This window comes from Leptodactylus fuscus, chromosome 1, assembly GCF_031893055.1.
Source record: "Leptodactylus fuscus isolate aLepFus1 chromosome 1, aLepFus1.hap2, whole genome shotgun sequence".
NCBI lineage: Eukaryota > Metazoa > Chordata > Amphibia > Anura > Leptodactylidae > Leptodactylus > Leptodactylus fuscus.
This window is the reverse complement of record NC_134265.1, coordinates 194,186,987-194,208,696: the sequence shown is the minus strand read 5'-3', so window position 1 is coordinate 194,208,696 and position 21,710 is coordinate 194,186,987. Positions and strand designations below refer to the sequence as shown.

The 21,710-nt window shown below is 42.2% G+C and overlaps 1 protein-coding gene across 1 annotated transcript in view; it reads left to right on the top strand.

The window, feature by feature from the left end:
• Nucleotides 1-21,710, top strand: part of CPAMD8 (C3 and PZP like alpha-2-macroglobulin domain containing 8) — a 125,777-nt gene that overhangs the window by 72,734 nt on the left and 31,333 nt on the right. Inside the window, exons 32-35 of the mRNA XM_075281044.1 lie at nt 2,899-3,035; nt 5,018-5,173; nt 7,860-7,922; nt 9,340-9,551. Coding sequence (XP_075137145.1) covers nt 2,899-3,035; nt 5,018-5,173; nt 7,860-7,922; nt 9,340-9,551 — 568 coding nt within the window. The remainder of the gene's footprint in view (nt 1-2,898; nt 3,036-5,017; nt 5,174-7,859; nt 7,923-9,339; nt 9,552-21,710) is intronic.

Sequence of the window (21,710 nt, the reverse complement as noted above, 5' to 3'; positions counted from 1 at the left end):
TATTTTTACTAAACGTTTATATAACTTCTTTACTGCAAATAGTTCCTGTTGTACCTCCTCCCACATTACACAGTAACACAACCCCTGCTGACAGAGGCAATAAAGAATAGAGATGAGTGAATAGTATTTGCCGAATAGTTTTGAATACCTCTGCTCCCATAGGAATGCATGTAAGCGGCCGAACAGCAGGGGGTTAAGCGCGGTCCGGAGGGAGCGAAGTATTCGAATCTAGTATTCGCTCTTGTCTAATAAAGAACACTCCTTTGGCCTACATTTAGTTTGCTAGGGAATTTATAGATACTTTTGCCTATGTATGCAACTTCCTAACTAAATACCTTTCAACTATAAAAAAAAAAACTTTCATAAATTAATAGTACAGGTGAATCTAAAAAAAATTTGTAATGTATCTTACTTAAAAAATTTCTAGAGTTAGGAAAAAGAGAGTAGAAATAGGTGCCCCCTGTTCGGAACCAATGTTAGTAATTTTGAAAACCCCAATGTGCTCTTAGCCCATAAGGTCAAGTGTCCTCACAACTACTGAATTAGCCAAAGGATGCAGGATTAACCGATCTGTTGTCCTTGGTGTACCAAGTTCATCCGGGAATAGGTAGCAATTAAAGCTCAAACCTAGGACTCAAAAAAGGAAAAAGGAGCAACACGGTAGCTCAGTGGTTAGCACTGCAGCCTTGCAGTGCTGGAGTCCTGGGTTCAAATCTTGCCAGGAACAACATCTGCAAGGAGTTTGTATGTTCTCCCTGTGTTTGTGTGGATTTCCTCCCATACTCCAAAGACACACTGATAGGAAAAAAAAAACAAAATGTACATTGTGAGCCCTATATGGTGCTCACAATATACAATAGAAAAGAGAAAAAAAAAAAAAAAAAAACGAAAAAACAACCTAGGACTCAAAATTGGCAGAGAATGATACCAGGATCCATGCTTCTTGGCTCTCAGTATAAGGGTCCATTCACACGGAGTAAACGCGCACTCATTTTGGCAAAATACACGTGTAAAAATAAGACTCCCATTGACTTCAATGACATTTTTTTTACATGTGTAAAAAACCGTCAAAATACACGTCAAAAAACACATCAAAATACACATGTAAAATGTCATTGAAGTCACTGGGAGGCTAAGGGCCCATTCACATGGAGTAAACGTGCGTGTATTTTGGCAAAATACACGTGTAAAAATAAGACTTCTATTGACTTCAGTGACATTTTTTTTTACACGTGTAAAAATACACGAAAAAATACACATCAAAATACACGGTAAAAGTCATTGAAGTCAATGGGAGTGGGAGGCTAAGGGCCCGTTCACACGGAGTAAACGCTTGTGTATTTTGGCAAAATACACGTGTAAAAATAAGACTCCCATTAACTTCAATGACATTTTTTTACATGTGTAAAAATACACGTCAAAATACACATCAATATACATGTCAATATACATGTGTAAAATGACATTGAAGTCAATGGGAGTCTTATTTTTATACGTGTATTTTTTACACGTGAATTCTGCCAAAATACACGCGCGTTTACTCCGTGTGAATGGACCATAAAAAGTAGGTCAAAGAATCTCTAGCCAACTTATGAAAGAGTTGGCTTATTAAAAAAAATACAATGTCTAGAATTACGTGTTTCAGGGATACAACCCCTTCATCAGATCAACAGACAAATGACTTTACATGCTGCAACACACACTTTTAAATAACCCACCTACTCAAAAGTAAGGTCAAAGTTCATCAATATACTGTAATAAAAATCACATAATAAACACCACATTATAAGTTATGATCAAGAATTAATTCAATCAAATAGTATAAAAGCAATTAATCTAAATATCAATATAAATTTAATAAAAATATAAATTACCGGTAGTCAGACAGTGGGCTCGTTTCAAAAAGTTCAGCTGCCTAAACGCTGGAGCAGGTGGATCATCAACGCCAACAACACGCTCATTATACGGCGTCACAGCGAGCTGCTGAGATGCTGGTACAATCACAGGCATGGCGTGAGGAACAAGTTCAGCAGCAGGATGGCTTAAGAGCTGCCGAAACACCGGCAAACCATCGACAGCAGCAATTTGCAGAATATAGGCGGATCATCGTTGCCAACAACATGCAGACGAAGTCGCAGGCAGGGGCTAGTAGAATATATTGTCTATAGCTCTCAGGGAGGAATAAGGAGGATCGCTTATAGAGACTCATGTTGTGTATTCCTTAAAGCCAAGGGGTGTGGGTGTCATTGGCAGGTTTTTCTGTTCTCAGACACCTGCACACTATGTGACTACCAGTGCAAATTTGCACGCAAACTTCCTACTCCAGAGTGTAGCTTTCTAGCTTTCCGGCCTAGTGTCGCAATATGCACTTGCGCAATCATACCAACAGGTTTGGCAACAATTGCCGAATCCTGTTGCTTTTTTCCTGCTTCTGTGTGTCTATTTTCACAGTACAGACTGATAGTCTGCTCTATCTTAAAATGTCATATTGTGATGTATTTAATACTAAAAAGAAGCGGCTATTATCTTAATTTAGCTATACTGCAAATAGAAAGTTATAATAGGGGAAATATATATATTAATAACATTACATGGTAAATACATAATTAAATTTAAAGCACAAAAAACATATATCGCTAGATAAACTTATACTATTGCTAGTAGGACAACATGGTTAAAAGGTTTTGTGTAAATAGTATTGCACCTGTATATAAAAAAATGGAAAATATTGTATAATAAAAGCACAGTGTGTCTTGGCATAGTCTATCGACTCAAATTGCAGTGTTGGTGTATTTAGAGCATATCAATGACTGGACTTTGGAGACTATGTCCACATATTTTGTAACTACTTGTTTTTTCTTTGCATTATTTTGATCATTCATTTATTCTTTCATACAGTGATATCTGCAGAAGTAGAAATGACTGCATATGCTTTGCTAACCTATACCCTTCTTGGAGATGTGGCATCTGCTCTACCAGTAGTGAAATGGCTTTCTCAGCAACGCAATGCCCTGGGAGGCTTTTCATCAACACAGGTTTGTCACTGAATTTTAGTGATAGAACTAATGCATTGTAAAGATGAATTACAGTGAATAAAGATGATTTACAGTGATATAAAATAAATTATGAAACAGTAAGCATACCTTGTTAGTGTACTTGGGTTAAAGGAAGACATGTTGTAGCATTATGTGAAACACCTAGTCATAAATAGTTTGCAGGAAAGATAGCACTTTTTTTAAGGAACTATTTGTTCTTCCATTACTCTATGCGCTAGGTATAAGTGATTAGATCAACTAATATGCACTTACTTTCTATAATATTCGTTCAGCAACCAGAATTTTTCCCACTAACTTCAGTTTTACAACTTCATGGCTCTCATTGGTTAGTGCTTTGTCAAAACAGGAGAGACTGCAGCATAGTTCCACACAAGGAAGGACACGTACTTTCCTATAGTAAATCTATCTGTAGGCAGAAATTGTATTGGATTGCTCCCTCTAGTGTGTAACTCCCACATTAGTGTGAGCGCTAAGTGTGCAGACGGTGGTCACATCAATTTTATAAGGGCTGTTACTATGCACTCTTCCTTTATGTTATAAAGTATTTAATATATTATATAGTGCAGATATGGTTACATTATTTTCATGTGGGGTTGAATATAATACGCACAAAAAAGATTGCAGGGGTTATTTAAAACAATGATCTACCTTTTGAAGTTTATGTATGAACTCTATATTAAAGGGACCTTTCAATATCAACTCCAACTATTTACATACTACAATGGGAGCTGCTATTTCTCTACCACCTCAATTCCTGAGCATTCATTTCTGTTTTAACACAGTTATGCTCTCTACTGTCAGGTGGGTCGTCCTTTTGTATCTGCTCCAGTCTAGGACCACCCATCTTAAAGTAGAGAGCCTGCTTAGTATATTAGATTCTGAAACATACAGAAATGATTGCATGGGAACAGTGAGGTCTACAGGAAAATTCCTACTGCACCAGAATCTGTACAGTGGCATCCAATGGCAGATGCATAGAGTTGAAGTTGGTGGAGGTGGTGGATGATCATTTTTAAATGTTCCTAGGAAAACAGGCTAGTTGTAAGGATTGGAGTCAGGGGCAGGCAGTGCAAAGTGACACAGCTGGGAAAGCAACACTGTGCAACTAATGACAAAAGGGGTCGCAGGCCCTGCAGCTATAACTATGCTGTAATATCTGAGATGAGGCAGACCAATGCACTTCCTAATTGAAGTGCGCCTACCAAGGCTCCTGACACTTCTATCCGGCGGCTAGGATAAGGGGAGAGGAGGCCCTGAAAGTGCTAGGGACTGGAGTCACGGGGGTCACACCTAAACAGAAAGCACAGTGTAACTGCAATGCAAAACAAAAGACTAAAACGGCATGGAACCAGGGAGGACCACAAGTCCCAGCAAGACACAGAAGAGAAGGCGAGGTCAGACGAGCAAGAGGTCGAGCCAGGAGATATAATAAAGGTACCGAATCAAAAGACAAGGGATAGTCAAAAATACAAGCCGGGCAGATTAACCAAGAGAACAGACCGAATATTAACAGACAGGGAATCAGACTGAGCAGGGGGACCAGGAAACCCAAAGTGAATGGCTGGCAAGGATCCATGCCTGGGTGGGGTTTAAATAGCAACAGAGAACACACCTGATGGCTAATGACATGGAGACTGAAGGCAAGGAAAAGATTAACCCTTAATGACCTAAGCACACCCAATAGAACTCCTAACACGTCTCCCAGGGAGACGCCGCGCAGCAAGGAGACCGCAGCGACTCCATATCCTGACACTAGTACAATATTACTGATAACTTCATTTGGGAAAGTGCTTTTTGAACTTCATGTGATCAATAGAAACCTATAGATGTGTTGCCTCATAAATTAACGCTGGTCTCCAATATTCATACATCAAAAAACACTTTTATTTTGCATCTATGATTTTACCAACTTTTATCTGGGTACAATATTTAATGTATATATTGTATGTCATTTATCATAGGACACATGTGTGGCACTACAAGCTCTGGCTGAATATGCAATCCTTTCCTATATTGGTGGTGTAAATCTCACAGTATCTTTGGCATCGACCAACTTGGACTATCAAGAGACTTTTGAACTTCACAGACTGAACAAAAAGATCCTTCAGAAAGCTGTGGTGAGCAATAAATCTATATGGGTCTATCCAGGGGTGCACTTAGCTTTTCAGTAGTTATCAGAAAGATTTTGACACAGTGGAAGTGTGTTAGCCGACACACAGAAATTTTCAACATATGCCTTCCATTTACATACCATAGGCCACATCTTTCAAACACTGCTAACCTTATCACAAGCTGTGCATATGACTCCTGTATCACATCTCCAAAAATTAAACCATGTATATGACTCACAGTATATCCCTAAAACCAGACTGGGAAATAAACAGAGACCTCATATAGAGAGTTTGTGTTCTAGGATATTGTTTAAATCAATACAGACCTCATATTAAATAGAAAGGCCAGTCATGAGGACTTACTCAAACATCATAGAGCAGCACCACACAGCTGTAACTCCAATAGAACTTAAAGGGATCTTATCATTAAAACTCGCAGCACTGGGGACAGTCCCCAGCACTCAAACATCACTGGGGGTGTCCCCAATGCTGTAAGAGAACTCTCCAGCACTGCCTCCATCTTCTTCAGGAACGTCCTCTTCACACGTCTTCTTCCGGCGTAGGCGTCAAACTTCTAGGGCTAGGGTCTAGGGCAAAGCCAACTGTGCATGCTCACCGGCCACAAGAAAATGGCCGCTTACACAGTATTGCAGCTATTCCAGTTTGTCATGTCTGGCCGAATATGGGAATAACCCTTTTACATACAGCCCTCAGAACTAACCCCAGATTACAGACAGTACTGGCCAGACTCTAATATAAATACATACCCCTTCACTAAGAATATATACAGACCCTGAAATAAATACAAATCCTATAACAAACCCCTTACAACTACAGACCCTAGAATAGACTCCAAATTAAAAGTACAAACTGTCCAGTAGGGCTGAGCAGTTAAGTGCAAAATAACCAAAGTCAAGAGTAAGTTCAGTTACTCAGTATGAACTGTTACTGAATCAGTATGAACTTACGTTGATTTTCATAACCTTTAACTGCCATTGGTTGAAGGATATGTCACTAACTCTGTGTTATCCAATCAGTTGTGCAGATATGGGAAACCAAAGTTCAGTGACCGAAAAACAAAAATAGAGGTCTAGTAATAGAAATAGAAGAGTGACTACCTAATAATGTAGTGTTTATAAAACAATAACTTTATTAGTCACTATTAAAAGATCCACGTTAGAACAAACCAAAACCAAGAACCTGTGATAACATCACTACTGCTCTGTGATTGGCTTGTCCCTGTGATGACATCATTGCAAAGTCCTTAGTCGTCTTCTAAGTAGTGATGTATACAGAACAGGGGCTGCAGCTCCCTGTGTCTATCATATCATAGATTTACTGTGCACATGGAGATCTATGATAGACACAGGGAGCTGCTGCCCCTGCTCTGTATAGATCACTATTTAGAAGACGTCGAAAGACCTTGTAGTGACGTCATCACAGGGACAAGCCAATCACAGAGCAGTAGTGATGTCATCACAGGTCCTTTTCCAGAAGCAGTGAGGAGACAGTTAGAGGCTGTGAATCGAAAGCAGGAGGAGGGACTTACATAGAAGAACCACAGAGGAGGACATGAACAGAGTATGGCGTGAGGGGTGCACGGGAACGCCCCAGTGCATGGAGGGGCTCATTTACATATACGTTTAAAAGGTAATTAATTAAAACAGGAGGGGTCTTTTAACAAACGATTAGCAGGACTTGAATAGCCTTTTTAAAGGCTATTCAGGCATGTGTTTATCTAAAATTGTGAAAATCCAGTGATAGAGCCTCTTTAAAAAAAAAAAAAAAAAAAAAAAAAAGTTCCTCAAAACAGTGTCAATAAAAAGCACGGTTTGCACGGTTTGCTCCGCAAAAAATAAGTCCTCGACCAACTCTGTTGACCGAAAAATAAAAATGCTATGCCTCTCAGAAGACAGCAATGCAAAAATTGATATATGTCCTCAAATGCTGGTTACACATACTGAATTATTGATTTGTCATTCATATACTGTATACACTTACACAAATACATTCATATACCATACACTATATGCTCACACATATACATTTATATACCATATATAATCACAAATATACCTCTATACAAACATGCAATACTCACAATATAGATTATACTGTAAACAAATGTACATGTTACATATATATATATGCATATTTTACATCAAAAACACTTACATTTAGCAGAGAAAACTCAGCAGCAGCTCTAAGTCTGGCAGAAGTAAAAGCTGTACATGGTAGCAGACTCCCTCCCTCACACTCTGATCTGATTGGTAAGCCGCTGCTTGTGAAGAGGAGGGGGAATGTTGTTAAGGGTGTTCTTTTCTCCCAATCTTTATTTCCCACAGTAGGAAAAATATGCCACTGCCAGGGACCTCTATGGAGCCCTGTGCGATTGCCCAGTTTACCCCACTCCTCTCACACGAATGCCGGCCTGGGTGACCAGTTAATGAGAAGTGTCTCTGAAAATCAGACTCTGGAGTTAGCAATTAAACAGGTTTTCTGTGACATTTATTGGTGACCTATCCTATGAATTGACGAGCAGCAGAAGTCCTGGGAAACCGGCTCCTGAGGACCAATGAGCAATGAGCATAACAGCGCTTTCTTACAGGTTTCTATAGTATGTTCTGAACGATGCATTTATTTATTTCTTATTATTCTGTTACCAATGTGTTATTTTCTGTTTTGTTTTCAGATTCCCACCATTCCAACTGGTTTATTTGTCAGTGCAAAAGGAGAAGGCTGTTGCCTAATGCAGGTAAAATCATCCTATGGCGCAGCAAACAAAACCTATAATGCTTTGTATTGTTACATTGATACTATTTAAACCATTCTGTATATCTGTTATGTATGCTATGACTAAGGATAGTGTCTCCACAAAACACATCAGTGTTCCTATGATTGTGGCCTCAGATAAACCAATTGGGGTTGTTTTGGATCAAAGGTGTGATGGACTCTCCTGTAAACATTAATGCAGACAATGAATTCTAATCAATGGGCAACTTTCTTAACTTTTGTCTGCAGTAGTTTCTACAAGAGGTTTGGCTGATAGAGATGCCACAGGAAGAGATTTTAATTACCTGTAACTTTCCCACTGTATAGTACAAACCCTTCCACTGAGCGTATCTGATCACAGGTATGTGTAAAGGAATTTGTGTGAGAGCACCAAAGATACCAGGAGAATGAAATGGTTATATTTCATTATGGCGGCTTGTGCAGTTCTACACTAGTGTAAATGGTCATGGTTGTTGCAGCAAACTTATCTAAATTAATATCAAAATTGTGAACTATTTTATTTACTGTGATGTCTTAGCACTATAAGAATTCTTCAAGTCCCACACAATATGGAGGTCTCACTTCTTGTAATTTGCCATCTACTGTGTGTTATGTATAATTTATCTGTAGCAGAACAGAGACAACACATATTACAGGAGACTGGCTGGGTCTTTGTAAAGGTAAGCTCATAAAGCTGACATGAAGGATACAGAGTGGGGTTTCTATTCAGCATTGGCATCCAAGTAGCCACAGCAAGTCTGTAAGTAAAGGAAATGCCACAAAATCTTCAAGACATTTTTTTGGGAAAAAACAACTACGATATATGCTCCCAAACCTTTTAGTACACAATAGGAAGCCTCACAGTTACAAGTTCATGTTTTTAATGGACTGACTAGTATACTTTAAATATATAGGATATTTGTCAGAATAAAAGGTACCAATCTTTACAATATCATGTGAGGCATCCAAAATCTGTTATTCATATCAGCAACATTTCAGAAGAACTTACACAGTAGCACAGTAAGACAAAGTTCACACGCAATTCCGCATGTGCATATTCCGTTGCGGCTGCGACGGGATGCCGGTGCATCAGCCGCGGATTCTGCCTGGAGAAAAGGCAGCTCGCTTCTTTTTTGCATGTTGCCACTAGTGGAAGAAAGAAGACTTGTGGTCTCCATAGACCACCATTGTGAGGGGGCAAATTATGACGTGGATTCCGCCATGAAACCACTTGCTGTGTAATATGCATGAATCCCTTTCTAAATAACCGGGAAGAATATCCATTTTTCACATATCCTGGCGTACTGTTTACAGTAAATTTTTTGCTTTATTTTAGCATGTTACTTATTTTATTGTGTGAAAATATTTGAATTATATTTAGGTTATGTAAATCTTTACAGATTGATGTTCATTACAATGTTCCGGACCCTGTTACCAAACCAGCATTCATGCTTCTAGTCCATCTGAAAGAGCCAAAGCCGAAAAGGGATAGGAGACAAGCTGGGGGTCCAGAGACACTTCTCAGAGAGAGAGCACTTTCTGATGATGATGACGACCCTGGCTCACATCAGGACCGTGAGGAATACCAAGTGACCTTGGAGGCCTGCACAAGGTTTGTCTGCATGTAAATCTGTATAAATTAAAGAGGCTCTATCATTGGGAAAAGTCATTTTTAACTAAGCACATACATGCATAGCCTTTAGAAATTCTATTCCACACGTACGTTTTGTATGTAAATTGCCTAAGTGGCTTTTTGAATGAGCCTGTTTTTATTCCAGCCAGCACAGGAAGTTCCCAGCAGCCTCCTCTCTGCTATTCTTTCCTATCTCTGTGTGCAAACAGGAAGCAGGAAGTCAGCAGCAGCAGCCTGTGCCGTACACATACATAGGAAAGAATAGCAGAGGGTGCACGATGAGACTTCCGGGGTGCACCAAGAGGCTAATTAGCATATGAATAAAAACAGGCTCATTCAAAAACCACTGAGGCGATTTACACATACGTCCCAATCGTCCCAGATTTTGAGGGACAGTCCTGGATTCAGGGTCATGTCCCGCAGTCTCGGTCGGTGGGATGTATTACCCGGTTTCAACTCATCTGTGTCCGGAGGATGCAGATGAGTTGAAAACAGTCCTGAAGGATGCAGGAGCTGGCTGCCCACAGCTCTGGCTTCAATGCTGAGCTCCGCTCCGGGCACGATGTGATGACGTCAGTGATGTGATGTGATGAGCTCAGGGCTGAAGCAGAACAGACAGACTGAAGACAGAACGGCAGGGGATTGAGGCAAAAGATGAATATCAATGTTTTTATGTTATGAACAGTAACCTACTGGAGATGGAAGGGGAACATTATACTGGGCACAGAAATGGCGGGGGGACATGATATTAGGGGCAGAGATGGAGGGGGGACATGAAACTAGGGGCAGAGATGGAGGGGGGACATGAAACTAGGGGCAGAGATGGAGGGGGGACATGAAACTAGGGGCAGAGATGGAGGGGGGACATGAAACTAGGGGCAGAGATGGAGGGGGACATGAAACTAGGGGCAGAGATGGAGGGGGGACATTAAAATGAGGGCAAACAAAAGGGGAGAGGTTAAACTGGGGGCAGACTTGGGGAATATTAAACTGGGGACAGATGAAAGTGACAATTAAACTGGGGGGAGATTAAGAGGGACATTAAAATGAGGATAACTGGAAGGGGACATTAAACAATGGGAGTAGCTGGAGGGGGATCGGTTTGCCTCTACTTGCCCCCAGTGTCATGTCCCGCTCCAGGTGCCATTAATTTATTGCCCCCCTCCAACTACCCCCACTGTTTAATGTCCCCCTTCAGCTGCACCAGTTTCATGCCCCCTCTAGTTTCCGCCAGTTTAAACTGGGGCACTAGCAGAGGGACTTAATACTGTGGGGAAGTTGGAAGGGAACATTATAATATGGGGACATATAATGTACTGGTGACTGTAGGAGGATTATACTTTGTGGGGGCACATGAAAAAATAAATGAGAATAAGCGGAGTCAACGTAAAAGTGGACGGAGCTAAATTTACCACCCATTCTGTCCCTCTTTCCGTTTTTCAAAAGTTGGGAGGTATGTTTACATTTAAAAGGTAGGTGTGGAATAACCTTTATAAAGGCTATGCAAGGATGTGCTTAGTTAAAATGACTTTTCTCAACGATAGAGCCCCTTTAAGATAAACAGTGGGATTCATATCTACATACATTTTTCTGTTTTATGTTAATGAAACTTAACCTTTGTAAACATAACTTCCTATGCTATAATAATGTTTAGCCAATATACTAACACAGTTATTTTTAAGTAGATTTTGAGAGGTTCTCTGTCTCCATCTGCTCCAAAAACTGCCTCCAAATCTGCAATCTTTTTTTTTTCTTCTTCTGAGCATTTTTAATTTCTTGTTAGCTGAAAAAAGTATCACCTCTTTTCTTTAAGTAGGGAATCTCATACGTTCTTGGTTCCATCGCCTCAGACTGTGAACTTTTGTTCCAGTGCACCTTTGATAATATACCTTGTCCTCCATAAAGCCATTCAGTCACTGGTCTCAGCAGTTACATGCATGTAGTTGGATACGTCCTAGCTGCAGAGGTCCCGGTTCATTAGACATGCCATCACTGGAACAGTCATAACTCCAAAATGTGTTCCAAAAACAGCTCATAAAATGAAATCTGGCTCCAAAACTAGCTTGGAAAACAATTTCATTATGAATACAGATTCAGTGACTTTTTTTTTTTTCCCTGCTTGCAAAAATCTTCCTATGACCATACCAATAACCGCTCTGCTACGTGTGCTTTATTATTGTGGCAGATGTAGGGAGTTTGACTATATCTGCTCAGGAGCAGAGACCTTAGTCATAACAGGGACTTGGTGTTGCATTTGATCATGAATTCTGAGTATTTTCCCTTTCAGTTTGTTTGGTAATGGGGTGGTTCTCCCCGGCTCAATCATGGGTGCCATCCTATTACTCAGCCTTCTGAAGGCTCCCAGGCCTGCTTTAGTAATGTAGCTATTGGAGCCTGACTGCCATAGTTGAAGGGCACCTGAGTTTTTGATTGAACTTACAGATCATGCAGATTCTTCCTGTTCATGTCTGACCCTTCAAAAGTGTTAATTTATTCTTTTTTTACTTTACCCATTTTGCTTTCCTTTCGATCTGCAGTTCACTCATAGCAAAGGGGTGGGCACTTCCCATGAGCCTCATGAGTGTGCAAAAATGGTCATCCAATTGTCTACTAGAGACGAGCGAATACCATTCGATCGAGTAGGTATTCGATTGAATATCAGGCTATTCGAAATATTCCATTCCAATCGAATACCATGCGGTAAACACAATGAAAATTTGAATCCCCTCCACACCTTATCTTGCGTTTTTTTTTGCACCAATAACTGTGCAGGGAAGGTGGGACAGGAAGTAGGAAAACGTAGGCGTCGAAAAAAAAAAAATGGTAAAAGTCATTGGCTGGCGAAATCAGGAGACCTTCGATTTATAAGAATAGTGTCAGCCATATTCGTGTCATTTGCGGTTTGGAGTTAGATAGGGAGAGGCGTGCTGAGGGCTAGAGAGGATTTAGGTTTGGATAGGCAGGAAAAATTAAAACCAACAGCTCTTTTCGGAGCTAAACTTCTTCACCAGTGTATATACACCACTAGTATATACACTAAGCTCCTAAAATTTTACAAAAGCCCTTTTTAGGGCTCAAATTCTCCACCAGTGATATACTCTGTATACCTGTCCCATAGGGGTGATAAGAAAGCTGTATACTGTCATCCGGTATACACGGCAGTATATAGGCCCAATATATCTACCCTCTGTATACAAAAAAACATAAATTTGTATATAATCCATCAGTTTGTCAACTCACTCACTCCTGTATGCTGTCATACTAGTATATGCAGCAGTATATAGTCCCAATATACCTACCCTCTGTGTATACAAAAAAAAAAAAATTTAACATTTGTATACATCTCAAAATGCGCAAGGCTAGTGCAAAGGGACGGGAACTAGGCCGGGGGCATGGAAATGCAGTTGGGGAGCAAGGTTGCGGTCAAGCTACAGCGCATCCAATGGCTACTGGTGAGGGGCAGCCAGCATTGCGCTTCTCCCCAATCCCTGGCTTGATGTCTACATTAAGCAGGGTGTAGAGTACAACATTGACCAGGCCTGAGCACCAGGAACAGGTGTTGCAGTGGCTAGCGGATAACTCTTCCAGCAGCTTTTCCACCAGCCAGTCAGCCACTACCTCCAGTCGTCTTCCTAGCCAAGAGTCTGCCCCTCCTTCCGCCCAACATGCCCAATCTTCCCAGCAGAATCATCCCACCTTTGCCCCCTCCCAGGAGCTATTTTCGGGTCCTTTTGCCCTCTCGCACTCTGTTAAACCACTTCCCGAATCCCAGGAGGTGACAGACGACTTTGTGTATCCTGATGCCCAAAAACTGGAGCATCCACCATCTCCTGGCGATTTTGTGGTTGTGGCCCCGCAACCCGTCATCAGTGATGATGACGAAACACACTTGCCATCTAGGCAGGCTGTTGTCATGTGTGGTGTGCAGGGGGAGGAGCAGATTGAGGAATTGGAAGAGGAGGTGGTGGACGACGAGGCCACCGACCCCACCTGGACAGGGGTGATGTCTAGCGGGGAAAGCAGCGTAGATCTGGAGACAAGCGCAGCACCATAAAAGGTGGCTACAGGCAGAGGCATGTCCAGAAGCAGAGGTCAGCTGCTTCACAGAAGCCAGGGCAGACCCAGCAAGGCCAAAGATGTTCCCTGTCCTAGCCACTGGAGAAAAACTCCCCCATCCAGGCCACGTTCCTTGATGGTGTGGAGTTTTTTCAATGTATGCGCGGAGGACAAATTTAGTCAAATTTTACCACCTCAGGCTTGCACCGTCATTTGGAAGGCAAGCACTGGGCTCAGTCAGAGAGAGCAAACGCAGGACAATTGTCGTCCGGAGTTGCCACCACTGCCTCTTCCACTGTGTCTAGTGCTGTCGCTGCAGTCCAGACCACCAGCCAGGACACCTCCACATATGCCTCTGTCACTTTGGGGACTTCACCCTCATCCTCCCCTTTTTCTGCCTCAGCTCCTTCTCCTACACCATCATGCGCCTCTTCCCTGCAACCCACCATCTCCCAGGCATTTGAGTGCAGGCAAAAATATAGCGCAACCCACCCATATGCCCAAGCTTTAAATGGGCACATCTCCAAACTGCTGACCCTGGAGATGTTGCCGTTCAGGCTTGTGGAGACTCAGGTCGTCCGTGACCTGATGACAGCTGCGGCACGTCGCTATGTCGTCCCTAGCCGTCACTACTTTTCCCAGTGTGCCGTCCCTGCTTTGCACCAGCACGTGTCACGGAACATCAGGCGTGCCCTTAGTTCCGCACTTTGCACTAAGGTCCACTTGACCACCGATGCGTGGACAAGTGCATGTGGACAGGGACGCTACGTATCACTCACAGCACACTGGGTGAATGTAGTGGAGGCTGGGACCGGGTCGCAAACTGTGGCGGCCTACCTCCTCTCTCCGTCCAAGATTCCTGGCAGGGTTTCAGAACCACCCTCCCCCTCCTCCTCGGCCGTAACATCATCCCCAGCTGCTAGCTGGAAATGCTGCAGCACTGGTGTGGGGAGATGTCAGCAGGCCGTGCTAAAGCTCATCAGCTTGGGGGACAGACAGCACACTGCCTCCGAGGTGAGGGATGCCATCCTTGATGAGATGTGGTTTGCGCCATTGCACCTGGGCCCAAGCATGGTCGTGTGCGATAACGGCTGGAACCTGGTAGCAGCTCTGGAGCTTGCCAGCCTCCAACACGTTACATGCCTGGCCCACGTTTTCAAGTTAGTGGTGCAATGGTTTTAAAAACGTACCCCAACATTCATGAGCTACTGGTGAAAGTGTGGCGCTTGTGCGCCCACTTTCATAAGTCGACAGTAGCCGCTGCTAGCCTCCGAATCCTCCAGCAACGCTTACATCTGCCCGAACACCGGCTGTTGTACGACGTCCCCACACGCTGGAACTCGACATTCCACATGTTGAGCAGGGTGTGTGAGCAGCAGAGACCCTTGATGGAGTACCATCTCCAAAACCCAAGGGTTCCTCAAAGTCAACTCCTGCAGTTTCTGCACCATGAGTGGCCATGGATGGCAGACTTATGTGAGATCCTATGTGTCTTTGAGGAGTCCACCAGGAGTGACAACATGCTAGTGAGCATAAACATCCCGCTCTTGTGTGTGATGCGAGAATTCCTCATCGCCATCAGGGATAACGCATTGCACGCTGAGGAGTCGGGGATAGGAGCAGACCCATCCCAGCAGAGCACAATCCTGTCAGCTTCTCGGCCTGTAATGACAGAGGAGGAGGAAGTGGCAGATGAGATCATTGTCACACACGAGGTTAGCGGGGAAGTTCAGTGCGTCCCATTACTTCAGCGCGGATGGGGTGTGACAGTGACCCTTCCGGTGGGGGCAGTGAAGTCATGCCAACTAACACTCTGGCACACATGGCTGTCTTCATGTTGGGCTGCTTTTCCAGTGACAAACGCATTGTCAAAATCCTGGAGAGCAAATAAAAATAATATATGGTCTTTCATTCCGGTAGAGGGGAGGGCCAATTGCATTCATGATTGACACAAGCAACTTGTGCAAAATATGATGGAAATGTTTCAATCAACTCTCGTTAGTGGCAGAGAGGACAGTTCCTCCAAGAGGCTAACAACTGCCATCCGGTCCACACCCACCAGGGTCACACTCTACAAGGTGTAGGACACCTTAATGGCACCCCCTCACCAAACTACCACCACTGAGCGGCCTAGTGTCACCATGAGGGACAAGTATAGGCACATGTTGCGGGAATACCTGGCCGACCACAGCCCTAACCTCTCCGATCCCTCTACGCCTTATACTTATTGGGTGTCAAAGTTGAACTTGTGGCTGGAACTTGCGCTTTACGCCTTGGAGGTGCTGTCCTGCCCTGCCGCCAGCGTTCTATCGGAAAGGGTCTTCAGCGCAGCAGGTGGCATCATCACTGATAAGCGCAGCTGTCTGTCAGCTGACAGTGCTGACTGGCTGACACTGATCAAAATGAACAGCCAATGGATTGACCCATGATTTGCATGTCCACAAGTGTCAAGCACCCCAACATGAAGTTGGATGTGTGTGCTCCAGCTCTTCAGTTCCTCCTCCACCTCCACCATCATAGTTGAAAAACAAAATTTAAAATCACCCCATTAAGGCTCACCTTAAGGGCTTAATATTATGATCCGACAAGGCTCTATTCATCCATAGAGCATAATATTAGGCTCCTACAATCCTCAATTCATCCCAAGAACCAAAAACTAAAACTATGCTGTTTAAAGGCATAATTCACCCAAAGAGCCAAAAACTATGCTGGTTAAGGCTCAATCCACCCAAAGGGCCAAAAACTAAATCTTCTTCTACAAAGCTTAGTTCACCCAAAGGGCCAAAAACTAAATATCTGCTGCTACAAGGCTCAGTTCACCCAAAGGGCCAAAAACTAAATCTCTGCTGGTTAAAGGCTCAACTCATCCAAAGGGCCAAAAACTCTGCTGTATAAAGGCTCAACTCACCTCAAGGGCCAACAAATCTCTGCTGGTTAAAGGCTCAATTCACTCAAAGGGCCAAAAACTAAATCTCTGCTGGTTAAAGGCTCAACTCACCCAAAGGGCCAAAAACTCTGCTGTATAAAGGCTCAACTCACCTCAAGGGCCAACAAATCTCTGCTGGTTAAAGGCTCAATTCACTCAAAGGGCCAAAAACTAAATCTCTGCTGGTTAAAGGCTCAACTCACCCAAAGGGCCAAAAACTCTGTTGTATAAAGGCTCAACTCACCTCAAGGGCCAAAAACTATGCTGGTTAGAGGCTCAATCCACCCAAAGGGCCAAAAACTAAGCTGGTTAGAGGCTCAACTCACCCAAAGGGCCTAACATTCTGCTGGTTAAAGGCTCAACTGACCCAAAGGGCCTAACATTCTGCTGGTGCAATGCTCAACTCAATTAAAGGTGCAACGTTTAGATGGCTTCTTTCCAAACCGAGGGTGATTCCTTTCGGTAAGATCTGATGGCTGTTTCCAGCCCTGATTATCCTGGTTGATCTTGTTCAGTAATGAGGCCAGCTCAGCATGAGGATCTTCTATGTTAGGTTGTCCATGCCCACTAATGTGCATGAAGGCTCAATCACAGTAAATGTTCTTATTTTTCTCCAATTCAATCTCTGAATGAACTGCTCTGAAAGATGGCCTAGGCACTGCTGCAATGGCAATCCCTGGGTTTTCCTGTTCTGATTCCAAAGAATCTTGTGTCTTACTTGAAGAAGAGACAATCTTAGGGTATGTTCACACATCAGTATGCCATCCGTTTGAATTCAGTTTCACACATTAAAACAGCCTGATGCACATACTGATTGTATACTGACACCTTTTGATGGTAATAGAAAACGCTATCCATTTTAAAGTGTGAAACTGAATTCAAACTGACGGATGGCATACTGATGTGTGAACACACCCTTAGTCTGACTGCTGGTTGCTTGTGCTGCAGCATTTGGAGTTGGGATCCAGAATGAGGAGTTCACAAGGCTGACAGACCCATTACTTTCAAAAGTCTCTAAAGTCTTTTGATACTTTGAATTTTGTTCAGTTCCAAACGACTCTGTGTATAGATTTGGCTCAGTCACAGCTCCAGAACATGCCTTGGAAGGCAAGGTTTCCTTTAGTGGCTCCATCTCAGCAGGATGATGATGATGATGATGATGATGATGATGATGATGATGATGATGATGAAGCTTGGTTAAATCTGGTGTCGGAAGGGAAAGCGGTTTCTGATCTACATCTAAAGTACTGGAGCATGTTTGGACAATTAACACCTGATCAGAACCCTGTAGAGGTAATGTAGAGTCCGATATTAGAGGACCATTACCGATAGTAGTGGTTGCAGCCAATTCTCCACCTTTGCGGTCCTCGAAATAAAAGTTACCCCCAGGACTTCATGCCAAAATGTTATCAATTTCCCAATCACAATCAAGGTCAATGTCTGGGTCCTCAGTCCAATCCACTGCATCAATCCCACACAATGAGAGTGATGGTTCTGGAACCACCGTTTTAGGGGCTAACAATTTTAAAGGGGCTAACACTCTGCTGCTGCAAGGCTCAACTCACCCAAAGGGCAAAAAACTCTGCTGGTGCAAGGCGCAACTCACTTAAAGGGCCTAAACACTGCTGGTAAAAGGCTGAAGTAACCCCAAAAGCCTCAATCTCTTTGGAGATCTCAATCTCATTTTTGGAGGTCTCACCACATCACACACACACACACACACACACACACACACACACACACACACACACACACACCCACAATGACAGTTAAGGGTGGGGGCTGTTGGATTTTCAATTGCCTATACCATCTGTGGTTGTCATGGGCAAAGTGATTTAAAGGGGTTCATGCTAATGTTTCTTTAGCTTTAAATTTGTGTTTCTGTCCATACTATTGTGGAGGAAAGAAGGTTTCCAAGTATTTTTCAACTTTCATAGAGGTTCTATTGAGTTTGTAAAGTGTCTAGTTGATAGGCTGTGATAGTGGGGTAAAACTGTGACTTGGGCGTGTTAGATGCCCCCAGACATGCTTCCCCTGTTGTCCCAGTTGCATTCCAGAGGTGTTGGCATCATTTCCTGGGGTGTCATTGTGGACTTGGTGACTCTCCTTAGTCGAATTGTAGTTTCCCCTGAAACAAGCATTTTTTTCCCCATAGACTATAATGTGATTCGATATTCGGTCGAATATTGAGGGACTACTCAAAACAAATATCGAATATTTCACTTCTCGCTCATCTCTATTGTCTACACATTATATATTTTCCTGCTGATGCTTTGGCACTATCTGGACAGGTCTTATATATGCAATGCGCTGTATATACTAAATAATGCCTTTGGTAATAAAGTATATTACAAAATCTATTAATGACACAAATACTGCCAGAAATCAAAAGTTGTATGAAAGTTTAGTTATTCTTTAATGAATTTGCATGTCTTTTTCCTGCTCTGTTATTACAGACACAGAGCTGATAAAAAAATACCTCACTATGTTTAGAGAAGAGAGCCAGCTTACCCGGAACTAAAAGGAGATCACTGCCTTTGCTGAGATTATGTGAAGGAGCCATTGGACCTGACCACTTATTACATTCCCATCTCTGCACCAAGGATTATATTGATTATATAGGAGCCCCCTAGTGGCAGGACTTTCAAAACCATTTTAGGCTGAAAAACATCAGATTTTTTTTTTCTTTTTATTAGGGTGCATTCACACTACGGATACGGTGACTGATTCTGAACATTAAAACACGTTCAGAATCAGCACGTATAAAGCACATCCGATTCATTTCAATGGGAGCTGGCATACGAGCGCTCCCCATTGAAATGAATGGGCTGCTTTTTACTCTACGAGCACTCCCATTGAAGTGAATGGGAAGCGCTCGCGTGTACGGCTCGGACTGAGCCGAGCACCGGGCCCCTTCACACGGCGAGTCGTACACGCGAGCACTTCCCATTCACTTCAATGGGAGCGCTTGTAGAGTAAAAAGCAGCCCATTAATTTCAATGGGGAGCGCTCGTATGCCGGCTCCCATTGAAATGAATGGGATGTGCTTTATACGCGCTGATTCTGAACGTGTTTTAACGTTCAGAATCAGGCAGCGTATTAGTAGTGTGAATGCACCCTTAGAGTGATTTGCAATTACCAGATATTTTTCCAGAAAAGAAAGTATTTCTCCCAGAAAATTATTTAAATTACACATGTCTTGTTATACACTTGTTTTTTTTTTTTTGTTTTTTTACTTTGTGTGTATTGGAACAACTCCAAAAAATAGAGAAAATAGGCAAATTGGACATGATTTTACACAAAACTTCAAAATGTGTCAGACAAAATTGTCGGCACCTTTTCAAGATTGTGGATAAATAACTTTGTTTCAAGCATGTGATGCTCGTTTAAACTCACCTGTGGGAAGTAACAGGTGTGGGCAATATAAAAATCACACCTGAAACCAGATGAAAAAGAGAGAAGTTGACTCAATCTTTGCATTGTGCGTCTGTGTGTGCCACACTAAGCTTGGGGAACAGAAAGAAGCAAATAGGACCGTCTGCGGACTTGTAACCTTGAGATTGTTGATATTTTTCCACAATTTTGTTTCACAAGTCCATCTCCAGAGATCTTGATGTTCCGTTTTTCACAATGCGCAACATAATCAAGAAGTTTACAACCCATAACACTGTAGCTAATCTCCCTGGACGTGGATGGAAGAGAAAAAAAATTATGAAACGTTGCAACGCAGGACAGTCCGGATGGTGGATAAGCAGCCCCAATGAGGTTTGAAAGAAATGTAAGCGATCCTGTAGGCTCAGGGTGCATAAGTGTCAGAACAAAAACTATCCTTCGACATATAAATTAAATGAAACGCTGTGGCAGGAGACCCAGGAAGACCCCACTGGTGACACAGAGACATCAAAAGAGTGCAGTTTGCAAAAATGTCTGTAAGCCAAAATCCTTCTGGGAAAACCTCTTGTGAACAGATGGGACCAAAATAGAGCTTTTTGGTAAAGCATGTCAATTTACTGTTTACTGAAAATGGAACGATGGCTACAAAAAAAAAACAAAAACGTACCAACAGTCAAATATGTTGGAGGGTTAAAGATGTTTTGGGGTTGTTTTGCTGCCATTGGCACTGGGTGTCTTGTGTGCAAGACATTAAGAAATCTGAAAATTGCCAAAGGATTTTGGATAAAAACACATGAAATTGCAACAATTTTCTGGGAGAAATACCCTATTTTATGCAAAAATTCCAGGGTTGCCAACACTTACTGCCATGGCTGTATGTTCAGAATGAGGTATTCTATGAATTGAATATAAGTTGTCTGAAAAGTTAATGACCATTTAAATAGAGAATTTGCCATAGCTTGCAATATAGTAGTATTGTAGTCTATAGCACAAGCAATCTAAAGATCGCAGGTTCAAGCCCCAAAAGGGAGCTAAAAAAGGTAAAATTTTTAATAAAATTTTAAAGGCTAATTACTCCCCTTTCCCTCGATCACCAATAAATGTAAATAAATAAATAAAAGTAAAAATGAACATACTAGGCATCCCTAAGTACCAAAAAATGCCCAGACCAAAATACAAAAACACTAATCCCTCCCTAATTGCTTCCCTAAAAAATGGAACAAGACATCACACATTCTCTATTATGGTATAAAAACTGCATGTTGCCCTGTTGGTGACTGCCAAATTTTTTTTTATTATTCAAAGTTTAGAATTTTTGTAAAGGTATTAAAACAAAAAAAAAAAAACTGAATAAATTCGGTCACTGTGATTGTATCAACCCACAAATTAAAGCGTAATGTAATTAAGGTAAGCGTAACTTAATTTTGTACACACGGCGAACACTATAAAAATAAAGCCTGAAAAAAGAAAATGGCAGAATTATGGTATTTTTTTTCCAATTCCTCCAAAATAGACTTTTTTTAAATTCCAATACATTGTTCAGAATGCGAAAACAGAAAAACGTATAATTGCTGTGTTCTCAATGGGTTAAGAGGATTTTCCAGGCCAGACAAGTAACAGAAGGCAGGAGGATGTTAAAATAACAAAAGTAGCCATAGTTATGTGTCCCTCGTCCCATCAACTCTCCCCATTGCTGATTTTTTTGTTCCGATGCTCCTTTGATGATTTATCTCGTCCTCCACAAGGCCGCTACATTCAGTTAC